We start from the raw sequence: 24,182 nt of genomic DNA on the forward strand, positions 1-24,182 counted from the left end.
CTCCACCCCTTCCATCTTGCTGATATATTTTGTGTAGCTGGATGACCAGAACTCAGCATGATACTTCTATTGTAGCCTCCCCCCACACCTTGTTCAGCTGTATCATGAGATCCCAACTTTTGTATTCCATGCACCTAATTCACCATCCCGTCCATATGACTGCATGTTTAGATTAGCTTGGAGTATTCAGCTTGAAGTCCTTTGGCAAGTTGTCTTGTACGTACCAGTTTCAATTAAAAAAAGGGAATATTCAGCTGGTCAGAAGATACCTGTGGAGCAAATGAATTAAAAAAATCAGGTTGCTACCTTCAAAAGTACTAAGAGGGAGGCAATTTTAAAATACGAAGAGGGAGGCAATTTTAAAGTACGAAGAGGGAGGCAATTTTAAAGTACGAAGAGGGAGGCAATTTTAAAGTACGAAGAGGGAGGCAATTTTAAAGTACGAAGAGGGAGGCAATTTTAAAGTACGAAGAGGGAGGCAATTTTAAAGTACGAAGAGGGAGGCAATTTTAAAGTACGAAGAGGGAGGCAATTTTAAAGTACGAAGAGGGAGGCAATTTTAAAGTACGAAGAGGGAGGCAATTTTAAAGTACGAAGAGGGAGGCAATTTTAAAGTACGAAGAGGGAGGCAATTTTAAAGTACGAAGAGGGAGGCAATTTTAAAGTACGAAGAGGGAGGCAATTTTAAAGTACGAAGAGGGAGGCAATTTTAAAGTACGAAGAGGGAGGCAATTTTAAAGTACGAAGAGGGAGGCAATTTTAAAGTACGAAGAGGGAGGCAATTTTAAAGTACGAAGAGGGAGGCAATTTTAAAGTACGAAGAGGGAGGCAATTTTAAAGTCACAAAAAACATGACGGGTGGCTCTACCTCCTTGTTAACCTTTACAACTAATGCTGTTAATGAGCATTTGTTTTTTTTTGTCCTGGTTTCATGCCATCTTTGGCATTGTTCCCTCAATATGAAGTGCTCAGCAATTTGCAGTCAATATTCAGCCCATCATTTGCAGGTGAGTTTTTGGTGCAATGCTCAGTGAAAACACTTAACACTAAATAGTAAACTGTTCAATCACATTGAATATAGTAACTAAACATGAAAGTATAAAACAGCTAATATTTGATGCATTTACAATGATATTGGACATGTGTAAACTCTAAATTTATTGAAAAAATCTAAAGAATATCTTGTACATGCTCTGTATGGCCTGAAGCTAAATTAAAAATGTATTTCCAGGAGTCAGTAATTCATTCAATTTTAGAGATGCTATAATTATGTACCTCTAACTTGAGTGGTATTCGACAGTCAAATTAGTCACCATCCTCATGCATACTGAGTTAATATGAACCTGATCAGCTTGCAAATGGATGTTTATGCTGTATTTGAAAGTTATAATAATGGCCAATGCAACTGGATTCCTTTTTTCAGGCAATGACGAGTGCCAATGCTGTGGTGTCTTATGAAATTGTTCTGTCCATCACTCGATTGATCAAAAAGTATGGAAAAGAGGTACAGATAGTTACTTGGGAACAGCTATTGGATATTATTGAGAGGCTACTTCAGCAAATTGAGGTGGGTTTGAAGTCGATGCATTTACATTTTAGTGTTTGTGTGAAAGAAATTGCTTCCCCCCTCTTCTGATCCTGCTTGACTTCGCCAATTCTATCAATGAAATTAACTGATTGGAGACCTAGAGTGTTGTTTCACAGATTTTATCTCACGTGATGTATCGTGGAGAATTGGTGGCAGTCTCCACTGCTATCTGACTCTAAAATCTACTTCTACAAGCCTGTATATTTATACAGAGACACAAATGAGTTGTTATAGAAAATAGGATTACATAAAAGTCCAGTGGTTTTTGACCAACAGGCTGGAGCGAGTTTCCATTTGGGTCTTTAAAAATGTTAAATAAAATAATTTAAATTAAATAAAGAAGTATTTCTTACAGAGCTGCCATTGACTCTCCAGTGAAAACTACAAGACCTTTATTACAATTTTCGTCTTTAAAAATCTTAATTTTGTCTAATATGAAGAAGAATGCGTCAGTAACCACTGTTGGTGTCCTTGACTATGGTTAAGGCTACAACTTAGCTTCTAAAACTATCTTGCCCAATTATGTTAGTGACTGTGTCAATCCTTACTTCATAAAATTTCCTTCAGTTTGTCATTGTGTTGGACATGTCTTCCAGGTTCTTATTTTAAAATCCAAGGTGTGCTTGTTGTTTCTTTGAACACAAATAATATTCTGTGAAAATGACTACTTTCTTCAGGCCACTGAGATTTGTTATTTCTCTGCAATGTGTAATTTTATACTGGTGGGAAATTTCCTCGTCGAAAAATTGGGGCAGAATAAAATTCCTAAAATTGTAACAGGTTTATTCCTAAAGGACAAAGTATATTTGAAATTCCAGGGTTCAGTGATAGCAGCTTGTTAGAGCTTTAAAAATGTTTGAATTGACAAGGAGCTCTTTCCTCTTTCCTGTACCAGCATTTCTAAAATATCTTTCCTGTTGATCTCAGTCCATTGTTCTTTCCCCATGGTGGGTGGGTGGACCTGAGGTTGCTTGACAAGCAAACACAAACATCATGCAAAAACTTTTTAATTCACTTTGCAAAGCATTAGAACTCTGTTACAGCAACAAGCAGCTAGTCTCATCCCAAGAGAATCTGCCTCATAGCGGACGAATCCTATTTATAGAGACAAACTTCCAGTTTTCCAGAACCTCAAACAAACTTTCACCATACAAGTATGTTTCTTAAAACTCTCTTGGGATTCGTTAACCAGGGACATGTCCCTTACCCAACAGTTTATTAACTTTTACTTCCTTAGACAAATATGGAATTGTTATTGTGGTTTCTTCATTATCAGCTTTTGAATTATCAAAATGTTGATAAACACTAACTGAGAACGTGGAATATTCTCTGCTATATTATTTTGGCTACTACCTGTACTTTAAAACTTGCACCCTTGGGTGGGTTGGGTGTATCTGTGTATACATAAGCACATGTGTATAATGTCAGAATACCTCCACTGCTGGTTTTTGAGTTTATAAGTTTTGTACTGTACTTTCCTTCAACATTGTACTGTAATTTGGCATCTCCCTCTGGTGTAGTATTTCAGAGGCCAGAGGCCCAGACTAATAATCCACTAATAATGAGCTCATGTCCTTTCTTGGGTTTTAGAATTTGATTTCCATTTAAAGCTGTTTTTCTTGGAAAATTCAGTTGTTCTCCTGAGGTCTAGTATCTTAAATGTATCTGCTTCCTCCTCTTGTTTTGGTGATTGTTGTTAAGTTGTATTTGTGATTTCCTCCTCTTTAACAACAAATCCCGTTCCAATTGCAAAAATGTTTGTTGCCTGTAGCTCTTCTGAGTGAGGACACTTTACATTTGGATCCCACTCCAGAGACTTGAACACGGAATGGGAATCAATGCTCCACTCTCATCGGTGGAAAGATGCATTTCCAATCCTGATCACCCACTCCACCCTGAACGGCTCATCTTCCTCCACCTGACCTATTCATTTTTTCCCTTTCCCTGGCACCTGCCAATCTGCTGCCTCTGTCTATCATGTTCCACATTCAACTTGTTCAGCAATCCCATGTGAAATCTTGGTTCCACCCTGTCCACTTTCCACTGTTTTTTTTAAAAACTACATTTAATCAGTCTTAGTAAAAGGTTTTGGCCCACTCAGCTATTGTTTTTTCTCCCACTGATGCTGCTTGATTTGCTAAGCTCCTTCAGAAGATTGTGTTCAGCTTCAGATTCCAGTGCCCATAGTCTCCTGTGTCTCTCCAGGGAATGCTGATGTCTGTCCAAATGTCTTGTTCCTGCTTCAAGTTTAGTTAAAACCTTATCTGGGTGTTTTCAGACGGCTTTTTGTCAGAGCTTTCTGTGTATAAATTGGCTTTCTTACAAAAAAATTTCCTAATGTTTAAAGTGCTTCAGGAAATCTTGCAAATCTGTCTATATCCAATCTTCCCCTCTTTTTTTTAAAAAAAAACCTTGTTATAATGTGCTCAAGCAAGGGTGGCCAAGCTTTTAATTTTTAATTTGGACACATCGGCCCACGAGTCCATGGCACCCAATTAACCTATATCCCCAGTACGTACTCGAGGGCCGAAATGGCTTATTAGCCTGCTGTATGTCTAAATTAAAAAGTTGGCCACCCCTGTGCTAGAGTGAATTCAAATAAGATGCCTTTTTAAAATGCATGTTAATGTTGGTTAAACATCCCTTTTAATCATCTCAGTGGTTCCACTTGTAGATGCTGAGTAGTAATGAGCTGTCAACAATTGTACATAAGCTGCTAACAACAATTGAAGAGTTGTATGAACAAGATGATTATCATGGTCCTCAGGAGCGATTATTTGCACTGATTGAAAAATGTTCCAATAAAAGACCGGTAAGATTATAAAATTGTTACAGACACTATTTGTAAAATTGTTCCTGAGGTGTATAATGCAGAGTTGAAATTTGTCAAGTTCTCAATTTTAGTTTTTGTAATAGCAGTAAAACCCCAGTTATACAGAATTTAAACCACCTCATGTAACCAGGAAAAAATCCGGAAGTTTAAAATTGGTGCTCCTTGTTAATTCGCTAGTCAAGTAACACACAATTTCAAGCAACTGGAAAATTCACTTTTCCGACATCTACCAATCTCCATAGGTGCTCCATAGCAGAGGTTTTACTGTAGTTTAATATAATTCATTGGTCCACAGTTGAGGCGATATTATAACACACATTGAAATGATTTGGAATGTACTTTGGGCATCTGGAGTGAATGGAGAGATCAAGTGCCGAGATACTTCTTGTTGCATGGCTACATTACCATGCTGTAATGCAAGGTCTTCGGCATAGAACAAGGAAGAGCATTGCTGTCTTTCTCTTGTAATTTTAAAAAAAGCTGCTGTACACACTTTGACCATTTTTGTATGTTATCTTGAATGTTTGAAGGAGATGTCAGTCCTTACACTAGTGTCCTACTGGGCTGAGTCCATTCACCCTGCCAAGCACTGCTGGATTCAGAATTTGCAGAAACTAATGGATAAGTTCTTCAAGTAAGAGTGCATTCATTTACTGTGCTGTTATTGCATTTTTCTTTAGAAAATAAGGAATGGGGGCAGATGTAGGTCATCTGATCTGTCTGTGGACTCTGCCCCACTTATTTGCCTGTATTAAGGACCACTTAACTCCCATATTCTAGGGCAAGAGGGCACAACTTCAGGATTGAAGGGTGTCCATTTAAAACTAATGTGGAGGAATTACTTTAGCCAGAGGGCGGTGAACCTCTGGAATTTGGAGCCCAGGTTGTTGTGTGCTATTAAGGCAGAGATTGATACATGTCTGAATAGTCAGGGCATCAAAGGTTATGGGGCAAAGGCAGGGTAGTTGGGCTGAGTGGGAGAACGGATCATCTTATGATGGAATTGACTAGATGGGCTGAATGGCCTACTTGTATCGTACAGTCTATTCATCAAAAATCTGTCATGTTAAATGATGCAGCCTCTACTGCTTCACTAGGCAGAAAGTTCCATTACTCTCTTTAGATTAAACAGTTCTTTCTCATATATCTTCAATCTACTCCCTTGAAGCTTGGTCTTAATTATAATCTCACCTGCTGGATGGAAATAGCCGCCCTTCTTCCATCTGTTCCTTTCATAGTTGTTTTTTTTGCTTCTATCCATCGAAACGTGAATGAGTACACAATCTCTCCTCGTTAGGCAGTGCCCTCATTTCTGGAATCAATCGGGTGAACATGTACACTGCCTCTGAAGTTGGCCTATTTAGCAAATTAAGAGACCAGAGCTGATCCCAGAACTCCAGGTGCAACCTCCCCAATGTCCTGTACGTTTGCAGCAACACCTCCAGCTCCTAAATTCAGTTACTCCAACCCATGAAGGGCAACGCCCCATTTTCTGCCTTGGTTACCTGCTGCACTTGCAAACTAACCTTCTGTGATTCATGTACAAGCAGCCCCATGTCTCTCTTCACAATATATTGACCTATAAACACTGCACAACCATCTTTTTTTCAAAAGGTTTGCTTCTATAACTAAAAAAAAATTGGGGATTATGAAAGACAAGTTCAAGATGAACACAAAGATAATTTCAAATTTATGTAGAAAGTTGGAAAAACATTAAATTAACTTTTATTGAATTTAACATTTTTAATTGCATAATGTACCTCTGAGCCAGGCTCTCAGGTTGATGGCACATGTTGCACAACAAATGTGAGGAGCCCAGGTTTTGTCTTGTTCTCCAGTATTAAGTAGAGCTCATAGGCTTTGTTCACAAGTGTAGTCATGCTGTGTCTTTGAGACTTAAGCATATACTCGCCACAAAAGTAACAGATTGTATTGCAGCTATTGCAACATTGATGAGACAGTTCTGCTGTAGTGAATCTTCCTGAAGACAACAAAATGCTATTGTTAAGTACACTCACTATGCCATTGCCTGAAGAACATGTGCATCAACGTGTGTTCAATGCATCTGTATATGTGAGGTGCTTTTATAGCTGCATATATCTGACTAATTAAGCCCAAGCCTAAGATGACATTTGCATAGCATCTGCACTGAGTGCATGCCCGGACATGCTTGGACTGACCAAAACAGCTTGCTTTGTAGCCATTACAGACTAATTGGGACCAACTCGAAATGTACATGTCAGAATTTTGCCCACACTCGCGAAGTACTGAAGTCTTAAAGCAAACTTTTAAATCAAATATTGTCTTTAACGAATTATAACTGGGATACAGGGCATAAGAGCCAAAATGTGTGTACTTGTTTTGTTAGTTGATGTCTCGGGGTCCATAGGCTGGGCGCTACCATCTCGATTCCTGTGCACATGCACGAGTCTTCAGTTGGTGCATGCATGGTGGGTTCGCATATTAGTCTGGTACATGTGTGAGAGTTAAGCACCTTGATGAGATTGAATTCGTGCCCTTAACTCTCGTGTATGTGCCAACTGAGCTCTAATCCGTAAACCCATCGTGCATGCACACAGGAATCGAGATGACTATGGACCCTGGGATGCCAGCTAACAAAGTAAGTATGCACATTTTGGCTCTTAAATGCCCTGTATCCCTGTTATAGTTTGTCAAATAGAATATAAACCGCACAAATTTTACGTTTTTTCTTATTTAAAAAAAAAATTCGGTCATATGTGCGGATGGATCTAAGACGCACAAGTTGTAGGTTGGGGACTACCTGTATACTAGTCGACATAAAAATATGACATGAAATCTCAAAAAATGGGTTGTTTCATTTAAAAAAAATGTATGTGGAAAGAATTTTTTTTGGTGATATTCGTGATCAGCAGGCCCAAAATCCATAAAATACACCCAAAAGTGTTCAGGAAGCAAATCTTTGTTGTCTAGTGTACCTTTTGTTGGACTGGTTATTCCTCTATTTTCCCCTCCCCCCTAACTAGTATCAACAGAGCTATGTAAATTCATTCTGTAAATGAAGCATACTGAGCATTTACAATGACTGATGACTGTCTTTTTCTTATCTCTCCCCCCACCCCCAAGGAATGAAAGTCGAAGCACCATCCGTAAGAAAGCGCTTGATGTCTTGTTATTTGTTTTGAGCATTAATCGACAATTGTACGAAGTGAGTGAAATCTTGGAAGTCAAGTTTTGCGAGGAAGTCTCTGTGGTTGTGTTTAGCCCATTGAAATAGGCTTTGGGAATATCAGTTATGGGGAAATCTGTTCTTCGCAAAATAGTCTCTATTTAATGGCTTAAACGCCTAAATTCTCTCTGCTCCCTCTCATACCAATGTTGGAAACCTTGGAGCAGATTGATAATTACTCCTAATATAGGGCTGGAGTCCTGTGGGCAGGTTGCTTCCCAGTAATCACAAGTTTTTACATTGCATTAATTAGCCAAAGTGTTATTAATCAAAGGGGAACTTTGAGCGACAAGTGTAAATTGAATTTGCTTGATAGACTATTTAGGAATATTGGTAGCAGAGTTTGTTGGCAGTATACAGGTGATTGTTTTTGCTAATTTAAAGCGAGTGTTCCTTTCCCAGGAGGAGCTCATCGAAGCTGTGGTGATCCCGCAGCTGGGGCACATTGCAGAGGACAAGGACCCCATGGTGCGGAGATTGGCCACACAGCTGCTAGTGGACCTGGCTGTCGGCTGCAACACTCCTCAATTTAACAGTCTCTTAGACATCATAGAAAAGGTATTGGAGCTATAGGCACACAATGCTGAAAGATGACATTTGGTCAGTGACATTCCAATGAAATTTAACATTGTCATGTACCAATATTAAAATTATTTGAATTTTTCCTGCCTTAAAGGCACACAAGAGGTGTCACTAGCATTGTCCACTGCCTCCAACTACAAGAGAAAGAGAAGCAAGAGAGTCGATTCAGAGACACCGAATGTCTCTGGTGACTAAATGCAATGAATATTGTGATAGGCCCAGAGGACCCCAAAACCCAGCATCAATAGAAATTCACCAAGACAATGGTTTCTTAAACAGAAGTTACTTTTAATTTTCTTTAAACATAAAAGCAGGATCAAACTTTAAATTATTACTATTAACAACACAACTTAACCCCCATCTAATTCTAAGTGCATGCGTATGTAATGTGTGTATAAGTTCAGAAAAGTTCTTTGATTCACAGTCCAATCTCACTTCTTACTTCACCGGTCACATTTTTGAATCTTCACCAGACTTTGGTGCGTGAAAGGGAAATGGTTATTGCTCAGGAAGGTTCTTGTTGGTTTTCAGAGAGAGATTTGTTGCTCGTTGGATACACACAACTGATTCCTTCTGATCAACCATTTCAGTGTCTTGCCGAAGAAACCTGTCCCACAACCTCTTTCTTTCAGGTCACCACAGAGTTCCTTTGCTGTTACCCTTATTTCAGGTGAAACATACAGTCAACCATCTCCTCTTGTATGGACCACAAGGACTTTAAACAGGCTGAACTAAGAACTCACAACCCATCTTCAAAATGTTTTTTTTTTCCACAAGTTTTCCAGCTTGTCCTGTTCCAGTCCCAGCTGCTGCTGCTGAACCGTAGAACTGAATTCTCTCTCTCAGAAAACCACATGACCCTCTTAGAACAGCCAACTGCACTCAGACAGACTGCGGCAACAGACCAATCTTCCAAGTCCATTCATCTGTTGCTTTCCAAAACAATAATCCATTGCTCCACAGCATGTCCAATTAACACCTTCTTGCGAAGTCCTTCAGCAAAGCAGTTTCCATTGTCTTTTCAAAAGCATTGAGAGCTTGGACAATCTTAGCTATTCCTGACAAACCTGAAATTATTTCAGTGTAAAATCATGTTCCAAATTATTGGACAGGGCAAATTTAATGCACATTTGATTTTCACTTGTTATTTTGCCTGTTACATGTGAATTTGTTTTTAGAAATAGTGGTTGATATTTGAATTAAAGCAAGACTTGTGAGTTAGCTGTTAAAGTAACAAGGATAGTTTTCATAATATTGGAAAAGAGTTGAGTTAAAAAAAAAACTAATTGAAAAGTTTATTGTTGTATCTACCGATAAACAGTGAAAGCTTTGTTTTTTAAGCTATCCAGGCAAGCTAACTTGTCCAGCAAATAATTTTTTTTTAAATGTAGGGTTAGCGTTACCAAACCTGAAAGTAGATTCAACCAAACTATGTTCATAAATCTAATGGTGTTGGAGTAGAGATACAAAGTATAAAGAATGTAAGGTGAATTTCTGCTTGCAAATTGTTACCACACACTCACCTTGTATTTCATTGTTAAGATTGATCCTTGAGGCAGTTGTATTTACACAGCTTTCTAATTTACACTGAAATTCATCAAGCATGTTAATTAATTTGGCCAATATTATTTTTAAATTTATTGCATTATGGTATTGTGACTGTAGCGAGATATCTCTAGAATATTGAATATAAAATTATACATTGTCATTGCATGTAATCAGTAATGAAATGTATTATTTTCAAAGGTTATCAGTCGGCCACTTAGTGATCCTTCTGCTGTGGAAGCTGTGGAAAGCAATTTTTTATATGATTCTCTGCTGGAGGATGTGAAGACAGCAGTTTTGGGTCTTCTAGAAATTCTGCAGGTTAACCATTATATCATGTACTTGATTCCATGAGAGCTTATTATGGTGAATGGTGGGCTTGAAGCCTGCCTTACTTTTAAATTAATGAACAAATCTATGACAAATAGTTTTAACATGGTTTATAAAGAACACACAACCATTCTTTGTGGAAGCAATTATGGCTGCGCCACTGTCTTGTTTTGAATCAGTGAGATTGAAACTGACATAATTTAGTTTAAGATGTATCCTTTTATTAACTTGTATCCTTTTAATAACTGGAGTTCAAGTTCACATTTTTAATATTCTGATTGTACATGTACAACCAGACGAAACAGTGTTTCTCCGGACCACAATGCAAAGCACATAACAGTCTCGTATATGGGTGCCACCTGTACCGTCATGATTAAGGCAACGCTATTACAGTCCCATCAGCCTGAGTTTGAATTCGGCGCTGTTTGTAAGGAGTTTGTACATTCTCCCTGCGTGGGTTTCCTCCATCTCTTCAGAACGCACGTGGGTTATAGGTGAATTGGTGTATTTGGGGGGATGGGCTTGAGAGCTGAAAGGGCATGTTACTGGGCCTTATTTATAAATTTAAATTAAAAAAATAATATTTAAATGTACAATTTAAAATTACATATATATATCACACACACACACACACACACACACACACACACACACACACACACACACACACACACACACACACACACACACACAGACAGACAGAGAGCGTGACAGACGTAAAACTCTCCACAAAAGCTCAAATTTTAAACCAAGTGTAAATTTCAGAATAACATCTGATATCCATAATGAGTTGAGTTCTCTTTCCCAATCATTTTTAAACTTTCCAAAAGTCCCAGAATTTATTTTTGTAATTATATTATATAATTTAGATATCACACCTTTTGGAGGGAATTTTGAATATAGTATATCCTCTAAAACAATCGTAGTCTCCCGATTGGGAAAAGAGGGTAAAGTCGAAACTAAGAAACTCCTAATCTGCAAATATCGGAAGAAATGAGATCTAGGTAAATCATATTTCATGGATAATTGTTCAAATGACATGAAAGAGTCATCCAAGTAATAGATTCTCAGATTCTCATTTAAAAACCCAACTGATTTGCTAGTCTTGTTACCCTTGTCTAGTTTAGCTCCTATTTAACAGCAGGAAATTAGCTGAATCTACACTAACATCTGAAGTGTCTCCACGAGCCACTCACATCGAAGGAAAGGAATACTGGTCATCGCAGCAGATTTGCATTTCATGACTAAATTTTAAAAGGGTAAAAAAAATTCTACTTGCTATCACAGAATAATGCCTGCCAGCCCAGCTACTGGACAGTATTCAGAGTATAATTTTTATTTCTGTTAATACTTTTGAAAACAAACTTTATTAAAATATTCCACTGAATTTGACGACTTTTCCCACGAAAGTAAAAAGGATCAGTTCAAACGGCCATTAGTAAGGTTTATGTAACCTCGGTACTAAATCTGAGTGGCATTTGATGTCCATTACTAAATATGCTGTTTCTCTTTCCTGCATCCCATAAAATTGTCATCCAGATATCTCCAAGAACTTGTCTGAAAATTAAATACTTGGAAGTGTTGTTGTTGATGTGATGTGGAAATGCAGCAGATAATTATTCATGCACAGCTAGAAAATGCAACCAACAATCTGATCACTGATTTGATTTAGTGCATGTGAAGTGTGAAGTCATGTTGCCCCTTCCTGATTGTGGGAGCTCTATTATGTCTCTGGAACCTGTTGGAAGTTTATAGATGGGGTGGACGGTGTGAATTTATTTTTCCCAAGGGTGAAAGCACCAAATAAGAGAGGACACACACTTCAGGAGAGAAAAAGGTTAAAGGAGGAATGTGTGGACAATTTTTCTTTTCCAGAGTGCTAATTGCCTGGGACAGACTGCCAGGGATAGAGGTGTTCAGGTGGATTCTAGGTTAGAGGAAAAACCCAACAACCAACCCCAACCCACCAATTTTCCCCTGCAACCGCTGCCTGTCCCGCATCGGACTTGTCAGCCCCAAACGAGCCTGCAGCTGACGTGGACATTTACCCCCTCCATAAATCTTCGTCCGCGAAGCCAAGCCAAAGAAGTTTGACATGAATATGCAAAAAGTTAAATGGTCTGGTTCACGTGCAGGCAGAAGAGATTACTAGGCAATTTGAGTTCAGCACCGACATTATAGGCCGCAGCACCTGTTCCTACGCTGTTCTGTTTTGTCCGCTGGTAGACGTTTCGCATTTCCACTGAAAAGTGACCATCTCAGGCATTGTGTTCTTGCAGCCTTGTACTTCAGCAAAACTCATGCAACACTATTTTGCTTTCCAGACCAAATTGTACAGCTTGCCTGCCAGCCACGCCTGTCGCGTTTATGAACTTCTGATAAGCCATATACAATCTCATTACCAGCAAATGTATACGTCGGCTATTGCCAGCAGTATCCGCCTAAAGGTGGGTAGATGTGTCACTCAATTATTTATGCAACAAACTTAACATTCATACTCTATTGCAGGTTTTTATAAGTCTGTGAACAAAATTTAAAAAAAAAATCCATATTGTTTCTATGGTCAGTTTCCTCTGCATGCTGTGAGACCTGCCGAGTTTCTTCACATTTGAATATTGCCCTTGACTTCGGCATCTGCAGAGTTTCTTATTTAACTTTGAAGGCTATCTTTCTCTTCAAACTTTAGTTTGGCCTCTGTAAACCTGCTCTCTATGTCATCAAAGTGTTATCCTGAAGGATTTGATTTTAAAAAGTTGGACAACTTCTATTTAGGGAAATGAAAAAATGTTGTCAGATAGGCACCAGACAAAATAGAAGAAGCTGACACTTCTTGGAATGTGCTTGTTTCGGTGCATCATCTGACTATGCACTCTTTAATAACTCTACAATCCGAGATGTTTATAATTAACTCCCAACTTGATGTTGACTGTCAGATAATCCTGTCTGGCACCTGTACTGAGGATGATTAAATTAGCATCACTGTTTCACCTTCTGAAATAGCTGGTCATTGGGGTTGTGTTGCATTTGAAAACTGAATGCTATCATTGCTTTGCATTGACTCCTGTTTCTAATTTTGATAACTAATGTTTTTTTTTGCTAACTTTTTTTATCTGCAGGTATTTAACTTCATTCTGCACCTTCGAGCAGACTCTCTCTTTCGCATTGGAGTGCCAAACAAGGACAAGATAGTGAGATTCAGCCCCTATTGTCTCTGTGGAAGCAGGTGAGCAGTTGCCCTTCAGTCAGATCAGTAGCACTGATGTTCATACTTAGGAGTAGGGTGGGGCACTGTTGTGCCACTGTTTGAAGTTGTTTCAGTCCCATATCTACCTGCTTTATCTTTGTTCTTGACTGAATTTGACATTTCTCAGATTTGCCATCAAGGGTTTTCTTTGTATGGCGTGCTGGTGGCCTGGAAAGGCAATAGTGTTGTGTTCACATTAGGTTTGATGGATTCAAAGAGAATCAAGGCTGGACATGTGTTATTAATAAACAGTCGCCTTTATTTATGCACAGGGGAATTTAAAAAAGGGAACACACAGACACAGTATACCAAGAAACAAGGGTTTAACTTGTTCAGCACCCACCATCCACAGGCATGGTATACTGAGAAATAAGGCCAGTGTCCCTATTGCTCAGGATCTGGCATAGGCCCATTGCAAATGGCCCTCTGGAGCTGCCTGCAGCCTGGACTTCAGAGATGGTTTGGACAGAAGGGGGACAGGGACTGCATGTCCTGATTTTTATTCATTGCAGGACTCGTTTACATGACCTGAAAGGATCCTTGATTAGCAGGTGAGGTGACTTCCAACTAAGGCCCAGCCAAAGAGGTCACATGACCCTCCACAATCCACACTACAAATAGGAGTGGAGTTATTCAGGGCTTTCAAAAAGGAATTGGATAGATACTGGGGAGAAAAACAATTTGCAGGGATGTGGACAGAAAATGGGACTGAATAGATCTCCCTGTGCAGAGAATTCTACTGCATGTCAAATAATCTTTTCTGGAGATGGGCCTTGATAGCATTTTTCATTTAAGCTTTGCCCATAAGAAATTAAATGAGATTAGACACAGTGCCCTTTCCTAGACCCCCACCCATTCTCATTCCCTTTCTCCTCTTTGGTTCTGTCCCCTTCCACTCCATTTCTCCATTAGATTCTGCTCTCTCCTCCCAACCCCTCCTCATCTTGGGTTCTATTTGGTCTCCAGACCAGCTATTCTCAACAGGGGCCCTACAGTTCCCCTGGGTTTTGGGAGTAGGGGGTGGGGAGGTCCAGAGCACATTTAAGTAAAAGCCTTGTTTTCTTAACACATTTTTTTAATGTTATTGGAAGGAGAGAAGTACAGAAGAAACAAAAAAACTTGAAGGGGACCATAGCCGAATAAAGAATGAGAACGGCTGTCCATGATCATCATCTGTCAGATTCTAGCGCTTGCAGCCATCTAATTACTGACTCCACTCTGTTGGACTCGTCTTCCTCCCCCACCACCACCACTTTTTAAAAAAAATAACATTTTAATTAAAAAAATATTTAGACATAGAGCACGGTAACAGGCCCTTTCGGCCCCCAAGCCCATGCCGCCCAATTGATCTACAACTCCCGGTACATTTTGAACGGTGGGAGGAAACTGGAGCACTCAGAGGAAAATTTACAAACTCCTTACAGACAGATTGGGATTTGAAATACAATTGCTGGTACTGTGAAAGTGTTGTAGCTAACTGTGCAACCTGCGGTTAGCAGAGCAGTTAACCGTTGACCATTTTTTAAAAACTCCCTCTGAACCCCTCCAGTAGATTGTTTAATCACAAAGGTATGGTCCTACAGTATTAGTTTTGTATAATGTACAAAAGACTTGTCTTGCAATTGGTGCTTGACTTGATCAGTCCTCTACGATTTGGGGGATACAAAGTGCATTTTGTCGTATTTCATATTCCTTCTATGCATTTATTTTGTTGCAGTGATTCTGAGAAGAAAGGGCAAGGTACAGTCTCTCCACCAGCAGGAAGCCCAGCAACAGCTCAGGGTGCCACCGTTAGACTGGGTTATTTATCATTCTCGCTGGCTTTTAATGCAATTCTCCAATGCCTTGAGCGAGTGAGTAGATTCCAAACCAAAATAGAAATGATTGAAGTAACAGGGGTTTTTCCCCTTGGTCTATTTAATCTCGAGCTGGTTCTCTCACTCCCCACACTTCTGCATGAACCACAGAGGGGATATGGACTCCTTCAGTCACAAAATGTCCATGTGGCATTTTTCTTGAAATGTTAGGCTGAGGGGATTGGACCTTTTGTAGAACGTGGCTGAAGTTTCTTTATCCTTGAACAGAAGCTTCCCGTCCACTGGTTCACAAGGACTCCCACCACCCAGGCCATACCCTCTTCACTCTGCTACCATCGGAGGGGCGGGGGGGGGGAAGGAAGGTATGGGAGCTTGAAGACGAGCACTCAGCGGCACAAGGACAGCTTCTTTTCATCTGCCATCAGATTCCCGAGTGAACAATGAACCACAAGCACTGCCTCACTTTGACTTTTTCTTGCACTGTTTTTATTTATTTTGTAAGGTGGTTTATATAAATGTTTGCCCTGTGATGCTGCCGTAAAGTAATGAATTTCGTGACATGTTCACAACAATAAGTTCTGATTTTGACTCTGTGGACTTCTCAATGTTTGAAGAGATGGGTAGATTAGACCTGCTGCACTCTACCACACTTCAGGTTTACATTCTTATCCCATTCATTGAATGATGTGTTGGGGCGGGATAAACTCGAATGCTCTTCATCTTGTCCCAGTACATCATTCAAGATTCCCTTGTGCCATGTAAACATGAAATTGCCTTCTGCCTGCTGTAAGGCAGACAAGGAGTTGGCAATGATTCGTGCTGTACTGTGTTGGCCCAGCTTGAATTAGTGCATGTGAATAGCATGTTAGGGATTTGCTGTATTTGTGACAGTTCATTTTGACTGTGAGCAGGTCTTAGTTTGATGTGCAAGCTGATTTCCACACTCCAGGTCTGGTTTCCAATACCCCTAGCTTTTCCATCTTAACCAATCATGACCCCTGCTATTTATCAGATTCCCTTTATAAAGTTGCAAGTTATTAGAAATTATATAACAACTAGCTGTGTTTGGTAAATACTAGTTTGTGTGATTAAGCACCATGTCTAATGGTTATCAACCCTCTTGGCAAAGAAACCACTTCTTTCAACCTCGACTAAACTACTTGGTGACTGAACTTGCTGTCTCGTGGACCTTTGTGCTAACTTTGAGGTTGGGAGAACCAAATCAAATAGATGATCTAAATGTACGTGTGTGGATATGCCTAATGAGTAGTAATATATCTCTCTCTCATTCATTGCATGCTCTTCTTCACTGGAAAGGAGGTAGACTGGAAGGTGTTGAAACCAGTATTGGATAAGCTACCAGAACTGCTCAAGTACAAGGGATTGATACTGACCTCTCCCTGCAGCATTGACCAACTCTGCTCTGCTCTCTGTGCCATGGTAACTTTAAAAATAACCCTGCCTATACAATGCCTGCTTTTTGGTACTTGAAGGGTTTGACGAGTGTTATTGTTGCCTCCTTGCCATTTTTTGTGCATGGTCCATGGTGGCCTGTAATGGCTTTTTAGTTATAAGAAAGAGTAGAGTGGACAAGATGTTTCCAGTCGTGGGAGAGTCGAGGATCAGGAGGGCACAGCCTCTGATTAAGAAGTTGTCCCTTTAAAACAGAGATGAGAAATTTCTTCAGCGAGAGGGTGGTGATTCTGTGGAATTTGTTGCCAAAGACGGCTGTGGAGGCCAAGTCTTTGGGTACATTTGGAGGGGAGGTACGTGAATGCGGTTGAGAGGGGAAAACTCGGTCAACCATGTTTTGAATGGTGGAGGAGACTTGATGGGCTGAATGGCCCAATTCTGTTTCTCCATCTTATAGTGCATTAAAGTCTATTCTTCTCCTGCAGGGGTTATTGGTTTGTGATTATCAGTAGGAACTATTCGTGAGTCTCTATCTTATTTCATACTTTTTCGGGGTTGCTATTGCCATTTCTGTTAAATCAAGGATCAGCTCAGCACTGAAATGCAGATGAAGTTTGGAATCTTGCTAATTAGATGATTGTAACTATGGATAGTGCAGAACTGTCTGGCCAAACTTTTCCCTTGTATGGATGAATTGCTCTTCAGTAATTACAAATGAGATGATGTTGAGCAATCCAGGATCAGAGGAATTTGGGCTTCTACCTTTAAAGTAGCTTCTTGGCAACTAAAATACAAATCACCGGAAGTAAAAGACACAAGTCTGCAGGCACAATGATTGAAGTAAAAGCACAATGCCTGAGCAAACTGTTTTATGACCCATCACCTGAACTATTGAGGGATGTGAAACTGATTCATGATCACTGAACCTTAAAGACAGTTCAGTTGGCTATATTATGCAATTTTTTAAAAAGTGAATGTTCCATCTCCTGCTAGGACTCTACAGAGGCAGATATTATTGATCAACAACCTCTGCAGCATGTTTGTTACATGCCACCTTTGGCCATGTGCACAGGGCTCGGGGAGGCTAGCTCGCTTTGACAGGTCTCTTAATTCATGAGTAGCCAATTGTGCAGCTGTGGTGTATTGGACCAGGCCTTTGGATGACTAATCAGTGCAATTTTTTGTTTTAAAAGATAATCAAATTGGAAGCCAACTCCCTAGAATAATTTCTGCTCTTTCTTTCAAGGTTACTGACCGTCAATTAGCAGAACGACTGCGGAATACGCCCGAGGGTTTCTCTCGCACTGATATCCAGTTGGTGGTGGTTCCAGTACTGACCGTCATTACCTCCTACTATGTTTACTTGGACCAGACTAAACAGGTAGATAACACTGCAACTGTGGTTCACCATCTGTCTGCACTGCAGAGGATTTCCTTTTGGCCAGGTAGAGACAAGTGGAGAAGGGATGTGGAAAACAATAGAGATGTTTGTAAGGAATGCACTGTTGATGCATTTGTGTCTGGAACTTGGTTCATCAAACAGGTGAACAGGTAAACCCAAAAAGTAAAATTTCTCCAAGTTTGCAGAACAATTATTCTGCAACTTAAATAGTTTTGAGATTTCCTTGTGTAACTAGCTGCTATAGGATACAAAAAATTGTAAATTAGTAAGTCTTCCACTCTGAAATCTGATGCAATTCTGTTTTGAATTAACTAATTAGATGTAGAATGCATCGGTTAAATTTTAATTCTGATGAAGGGTTATTGACCTGAAAGTATTTTCTGCTGAGCACATCCACCTTTTTTTTTTTTTTTTTTTTTTGCAGATTGCTAGCACAGATTGTTTCCGATTATCTGAAATGTTTGGGACTGGATGCTTTTCAGTTAACCTGATTTTTCGGATAACCGAGAAATGGCTTTAAGCCACCCAGTAGCCTCAGTTGAATACTTGTATCGGCCGACGCCGATCCCCAACACCTCCCCTCAGCTGTTCTCACTTCTGCCCGAGAGCCTGAGGTACCTGCTCCTGCTGCTGTTGCCAATCCCTGACACCTCCCCACCGACATCCCCGCTCCTGCCCGGGAGCCAGAGGTCCCCGTTCCTGCCCAGCAAGCTGCTCTCCTTAATGACATTGGGACAGTGGAGAACCAAGTACAGTGGCAGGTAAAGAAGACATGGAGAGAGAGAGAGGGTTACCTGAAATGAGGACAATCTCCCCTTGCGCTGCCTTACATGCCGACTTCTTCCAATCACTCACTGATGACTCGAGATTCCAGCCTGCTTCTCTGAGCTGGCATCATCTGTCTTCCCGGCTAGCTTTGAGCAGCTCCGTCGTTACAAAACTGGGGCTAACAGCGTGCCAGAACCCCACATGAACGTATCGGGTGAAATTTCTTTTCAACCTGTGACGTCATGTTGTCACCGAATCTTTTTCAGATAACAGATTTTCAGTGAAGAGGTTTTCGGATAATCAGAAATGTGCTGTATCTGAATTTGTTTTTGTTACGTCCTTATGAATGCTTAATCATGCAGTTCTTAAAAAAGAAATAACAAACTTTTATTTTGTATTTTGCTTAGCGTGAATTTGTTCACTGCCTTGATACTGGGCTGATCTATCGTTGCGCCAAGCAGTGTGTGGTGACATTGACCATGTGCATCATTGAGATGCCAGATATCATGGTTAAACTGCTTCCGGGCATCATTCTCAAACTGACACACATCTCTGCAACGCTGACCATGGCCATTCCCATGTTGGAGTTCTTGTCGAGTAAGGCTGTTTGGTTGTTTTAGCAGATCATTGGTATGACTTGAACAAGAATGTTGTTTTAGAATGCAGGCCTGTTGATTGCTGCAGTTGTACACGTTTCTGCGTAGCAGGTTCCTTGTCCCCTTAAGAGTAAGTGTGTCCCTTGAGAACTGTATCAGCATGTGTCCGACATTGGTTCTCATTCTCCTGCTGAAAGCTCTTGGGGAAATTCTGTGTTGAGGATGGGCAGAAACCTACTCCAAGGCACTCTGTAAGGAATGTGAGTGAGTGGGAGTTCCTGTGAATTAAAGTTCCTGGAGCTTTCACACTGTGATCACATCAGCAAATGTGAAATGAACTATTGTTCAGAGGTACTGTGACTTGCAATTTGTCGACTCTGCTTCAAACTGTTGAGATTGGGAAAGGGGACAAAGCTAAGCCTGCTCTATTTCTCCAGGCACTTGCAGTCAACCTGAAATTTCATTTTTAGTGCTGGGCAACAGATCATAATGTCCTTCACCTCTCTTCTGTTGAGTGCTTTTATTGGTAACCGATCGCCAAGTTCGCTTGAACTGAGAGACCGAGTAAAAATATGCTGGTCTAAGAATACCATGCTAACAGGAGAGTTAAAGTATACGTTCTCTTGCAGCCTTGGTGAGACTTCCTCCTCTCTATGCCAACTTTGTGGCAGAACAGTACGTCAGTGTTTTTGCCATTTCGTTACCTTACACCAACCCTTTCAAGTGAGTATTTTCTTCCATTTTTATTTTAAAACTAGGTTAAAGTTTTTAAAAAATGTTGTATTGTTTGTAGCTTTTCCAAATATGTATCAGGCCCTATATATATTATTACAAGAATATTTTGAGGCGTAATTTGGTTAAATTAATATTCACCCACTTCTTCATGACCGTCCACCATAAGGAGAGGACTGGAGAAGTTCGCTGTCTTCAGTCTTTGGATCTATTTGTAACTTCTGGTGAATGAAGGAGCCCATTTCCAAATGTATCAAGGTCTGGTTATTGGGTTTGATGAGAGGTGGGTAACATTTGCATTGTACAGAAAGATTACTTCCAGCATTACAATCTGCACCATCACAATTCACCTTCAATATCTCCTAAGATCTGTCCTTGGGCCATCATGTTGATGCAATCATGAAGAAGGATTGCCAGTGGCTATATTTCAATTGGAGTTTGAGGAGATTTGGTAGGTCATCAAAGACATGCAGATTTTTATAGGAGAGCATTCTGACTGGTTACATCACAAAACTCTGTATAGAGATCCCAATACACAGGGCAAGAAAAGTCTACAAAGAATTGTGAACTTGGCCAGTGCCATCATGGGTATTAGTCTTCACTCCATTAAGGACATCTCCAAAAGACATTATCTCAAGAAAGCAGCCTCTAACTTCAAGGACCCCTAGGCCATGCCCTCTTCACACTGCTACCATCAGGAAGGAGGTTCAGGAGCCTGAAGACGAACACCCACTGTTACAAAAACAGCTGCTTCTCCGCCATCAGATTTCTTTCTTTTAAACTTTTTTTAAAATTTTATGACATGAATAAAATAAAAATTACATTTAAAGAAATAATAAAAAATAAGATAATAAAAATTAGAATACTACATCATTAAACTACACAAATTAACCCCCCCAATAATTATAGCACAACATTAATCATCTAATTTAAAATTAGTCCAACCCTCCCCCCAAAATAAAGAGTGAAGAATTAATTAACAATGTTGTAAATAAAATAGAAAAAAACCCACTTACAAAAAAAAGGATAAAACTTAACAACAAAAAAAATTACTAACAACAAAAAAAATATCAATACTAAAATAATACCCTTAAGCATATATTTCAATCAAACATAATACATGCATTTAACAAATGAAATCCACTTTAAAACTAAGTTCAAATATTAAAATCATCTATCAACCACATATCTGTTATACAAAAAAATCATAATTAATAATACATAAATACAGAATTTCCATTAATACCAAGTTCCCTTTATAATTCATCGAGAGAACAAAAACATCCCTTAGAAAAACAATCAGATAAACTTTTTATTCCCTTCCCCTCCCCTTATATAAAAAAGATAAAAAAGAAAAAAAAGTTCAAACTCTTATAAAATTCTCCATATTCTTCATTTATAACATCTTCAAAATTCTCTATCGAAATTAACTTAATTTTATTAAACTCTTCTCCCTCAATGTATTTGTACTTAATTTTCTTCTTTTTCTTCTTATCTCCTTTCCCCTCATCTTTCTCTTCATCTAATTCAACATCCTCAATTTTTGACTTATTATCTTCTGTGACATCATCCTCTTAAAAAAGAAAGAAAAAAGAGAAAAAAAACCCAAAAAAAGAGAAAAAAAGGAGAGAAAAAAACCTCCTAATTCCCTCTCAATTACAATCAGAAAACAAAGAGTTAAAAAAAAAATATTTATTTTAAAAAAAATAATTAAAAAAAAACCTTCACTTGTTAACCCAAAATTTAAAAAGAAAAAAAAACAGGTCGGAGGTCACAACTACCTCCTCCTGTTTAAACCGCCCAAAGCGGTAACTCCCCCAAAATATTGGGTGTGAGATAACTCACAGGTAGCTGATGACTTCTGGAAAATAGTGCCCACCCAGTTCCCTCTCCCAACTCCCATTTCATTAAACTATCATCATTATTTAAACTATTTAAACTCTTCTCAAAAAAAAAAGATAAAAGAATTAATTTTTTTAAATCAACGTTACCACTTCGGTCACCATTGCTTCCATTTCTTTTAAAAATCTGGATCCCACCTTACATCTCTGCTCTCTTTGGAGACCTTGAAGGACTACATTGTTCCTGAAACTTCATGATTGGTAGAGACTGAGCAAAGTCCATAACCTCTTTAGGATTGTCAAAGAACTTTGGCTAATTTCCATCCTAAAAAATCTTCAGTACTGCAGAATACCTGAATGTTGCTTTATGTCTTTTTTTCCACAACCGTTCTTTCACAGAATTAAATTCGTGTCGTTGAAACATAATTTCTTGACTCAAGTCTTGATAGAAGAAAACAGGATTATTCTGAACCATCAAAGGAGATCTATTTTGCTGGGCATTTCTAATAGCCGTATGTAAAATTGTCTCTCTGTCACAATAGTTTAAACAACGGATCAAAACAGATCTTGGATTCTGTCCTGAAAAAGATTTTCTTCTTAAAACTCTATAAGCACGTTCCAGTATTAAACCTTCAGGGAATTTATCCTGTCCTAACACTCGTGGAATCCATTCAGTAAAAAATTTTCTTGGATCTGGTCCTTCTATGCCTTCTGGCAAACCAACAATTTTCACGTTGTTCCGTCTAGATTGATTCTCCAAATAATCAACCTTTTTTGCTAAATTTTTATTTTGGATCTGCAATGTTTCAATTATTCTATTTTCATCTTGCAGTTGATCCTGTGCATTGACTAAACCTTGATCACATATTTCAAATCTTTCAATGGTTTCAAGCTTAAAAGCTCCATTAATGACTTCCGCCATCGCATTAATCTTGGAAATACACAGGTTCACAAAATTAGCTAAGTGACTCGATACAGAATATATCTTATCTTCAAGATCCTTAACAGACATTTCAACAGAAGTAGATTCAGGCATAATGGGGTCTTGCTGTTCCTTAGAGACCACGGGATCTTCTGTCCCTTCCCTTAATTTAGTATCTTTTCTAGCAGTTTGACTTCGTATAAAAATCCCTCTCAAAGTCCCCCCAGCAATGCCAGGAGACTGAAGATCAGGGTTATCTTTAAGCCAAATCTCTTTAATCATCTTCACTGAATCGATGTCTGGAAAAACCGTTGTAATTGAAGATGCATTTTGCAGCGCCACCACTGTAGCAGTCGAATGACAGCTCTTTAACTCTCCAGCTGGTGGCGCCCCAGCTGATTCAACTGTCAAAGTCTCAGTAACAGCACTCACAGTGGCCGTTGTGTGAAATACTGGCACCCGTCCAGCCCTTTGTTCTGAAAGCTGTTGAGTGCGACCTTCAGAGAGCCTCACCGGCTTAAAACGGAGTTTCAATGCCGAACTCTGTACATCTTCCTCTGGATCCATTCTACGCTGAGTCCTGGCTTCTTGTAAACAAGTAGGCTCAGACAATTTTGGAAAATGTAGTTTTTTAACAGTTTGTTGATGTTTTCTTTTACCTTTTTTTTTGCATATAAACCATTAGGCACTAATCCAACACCTTATTATTTATAAACTTTTAAAAGAACTTTAATGGGCACTTAAAGACAAAACAATAAATCAGAGTCAGGAGAGGTCTGGAAGACACGTCTGTTTCCTACGCCATCTTGCCACGCCCCCCGCCATCAGATTTCTGAATGGACAGCAAAAAAGGTTTGTAGAGGGATCTGGACCAGCTGAAAAAAGTTGGGCTGAAAACTGGCAGAAGGAATTTAATGTAGACAAGTGTGAGGTGTTGCATTTTGGAAGGACAAATGAAGAAAGGACATACATGATGAATGGTCGGGCATTGAGGAGTACGGTAGAACAGAGGGACCTGGGAATACAGATACACAATTGACGTCACAGGTGGATGGGATTGTATATATTGGTCTTCATAAATCAGAGTATTGAGTATAGGAGTTGGGATGTTATGGTAAAGTTGTATAAGACATTGGTGAGGCCAAATTTGGAGCATTGTGTGCAGTTTTGGTCACCTAACCACAGGAAAAATATCAATAAGCTAGAAAGAGTGCAGAGAACACATACCGGTACTAGGATGTTGCCCAGACTTTAGGAACTAAGTTACAGGAAAGGTTGAACAGATTAGGACTTTATTCCCTGGAGTGTAGAAGAATGAGGGGAGATTTGATAGAAGTTTTTAAAATTGAGGGGATAGACAG

The 24,182-nt window shown here is 39.4% G+C and overlaps 1 protein-coding gene across 12 annotated transcripts in view; it reads left to right on the forward strand.

The window, feature by feature from the left end:
- tsc2 (TSC complex subunit 2) overlaps window positions 1–24,182 on the forward strand; it is a 121,339-nt gene that overhangs the window by 47,366 nt on the left and 49,791 nt on the right. For all 12 annotated transcript variants that reach the window (XM_069906491.1, XM_069906492.1, XM_069906490.1 and 9 more), the window contains 13 exons: window positions 1,424–1,567; window positions 4,263–4,400; window positions 4,952–5,055; window positions 7,527–7,608; window positions 8,032–8,187; window positions 9,958–10,077; window positions 12,411–12,533; window positions 13,203–13,309; window positions 15,048–15,183; window positions 16,465–16,587; window positions 17,807–17,941; window positions 19,138–19,327; window positions 19,956–20,049. In XM_069906491.1, coding sequence (XP_069762592.1) covers window positions 1,424–1,567; window positions 4,263–4,400; window positions 4,952–5,055; window positions 7,527–7,608; window positions 8,032–8,187; window positions 9,958–10,077; window positions 12,411–12,533; window positions 13,203–13,309; window positions 15,048–15,183; window positions 16,465–16,587; window positions 17,807–17,941; window positions 19,138–19,327; window positions 19,956–20,049 — 1,652 coding nt within the window. The remainder of the gene's footprint in view (window positions 1–1,423; window positions 1,568–4,262; window positions 4,401–4,951; window positions 5,056–7,526; window positions 7,609–8,031; window positions 8,188–9,957; window positions 10,078–12,410; window positions 12,534–13,202; window positions 13,310–15,047; window positions 15,184–16,464; window positions 16,588–17,806; window positions 17,942–19,137; window positions 19,328–19,955; window positions 20,050–24,182) is intronic.

The sequence above is a fragment of the Narcine bancroftii genome, chromosome 12 (assembly GCF_036971445.1).
Source record: "Narcine bancroftii isolate sNarBan1 chromosome 12, sNarBan1.hap1, whole genome shotgun sequence".
In the NCBI taxonomy this organism is placed as follows: domain Eukaryota; kingdom Metazoa; phylum Chordata; class Chondrichthyes; order Torpediniformes; family Narcinidae; genus Narcine; species Narcine bancroftii.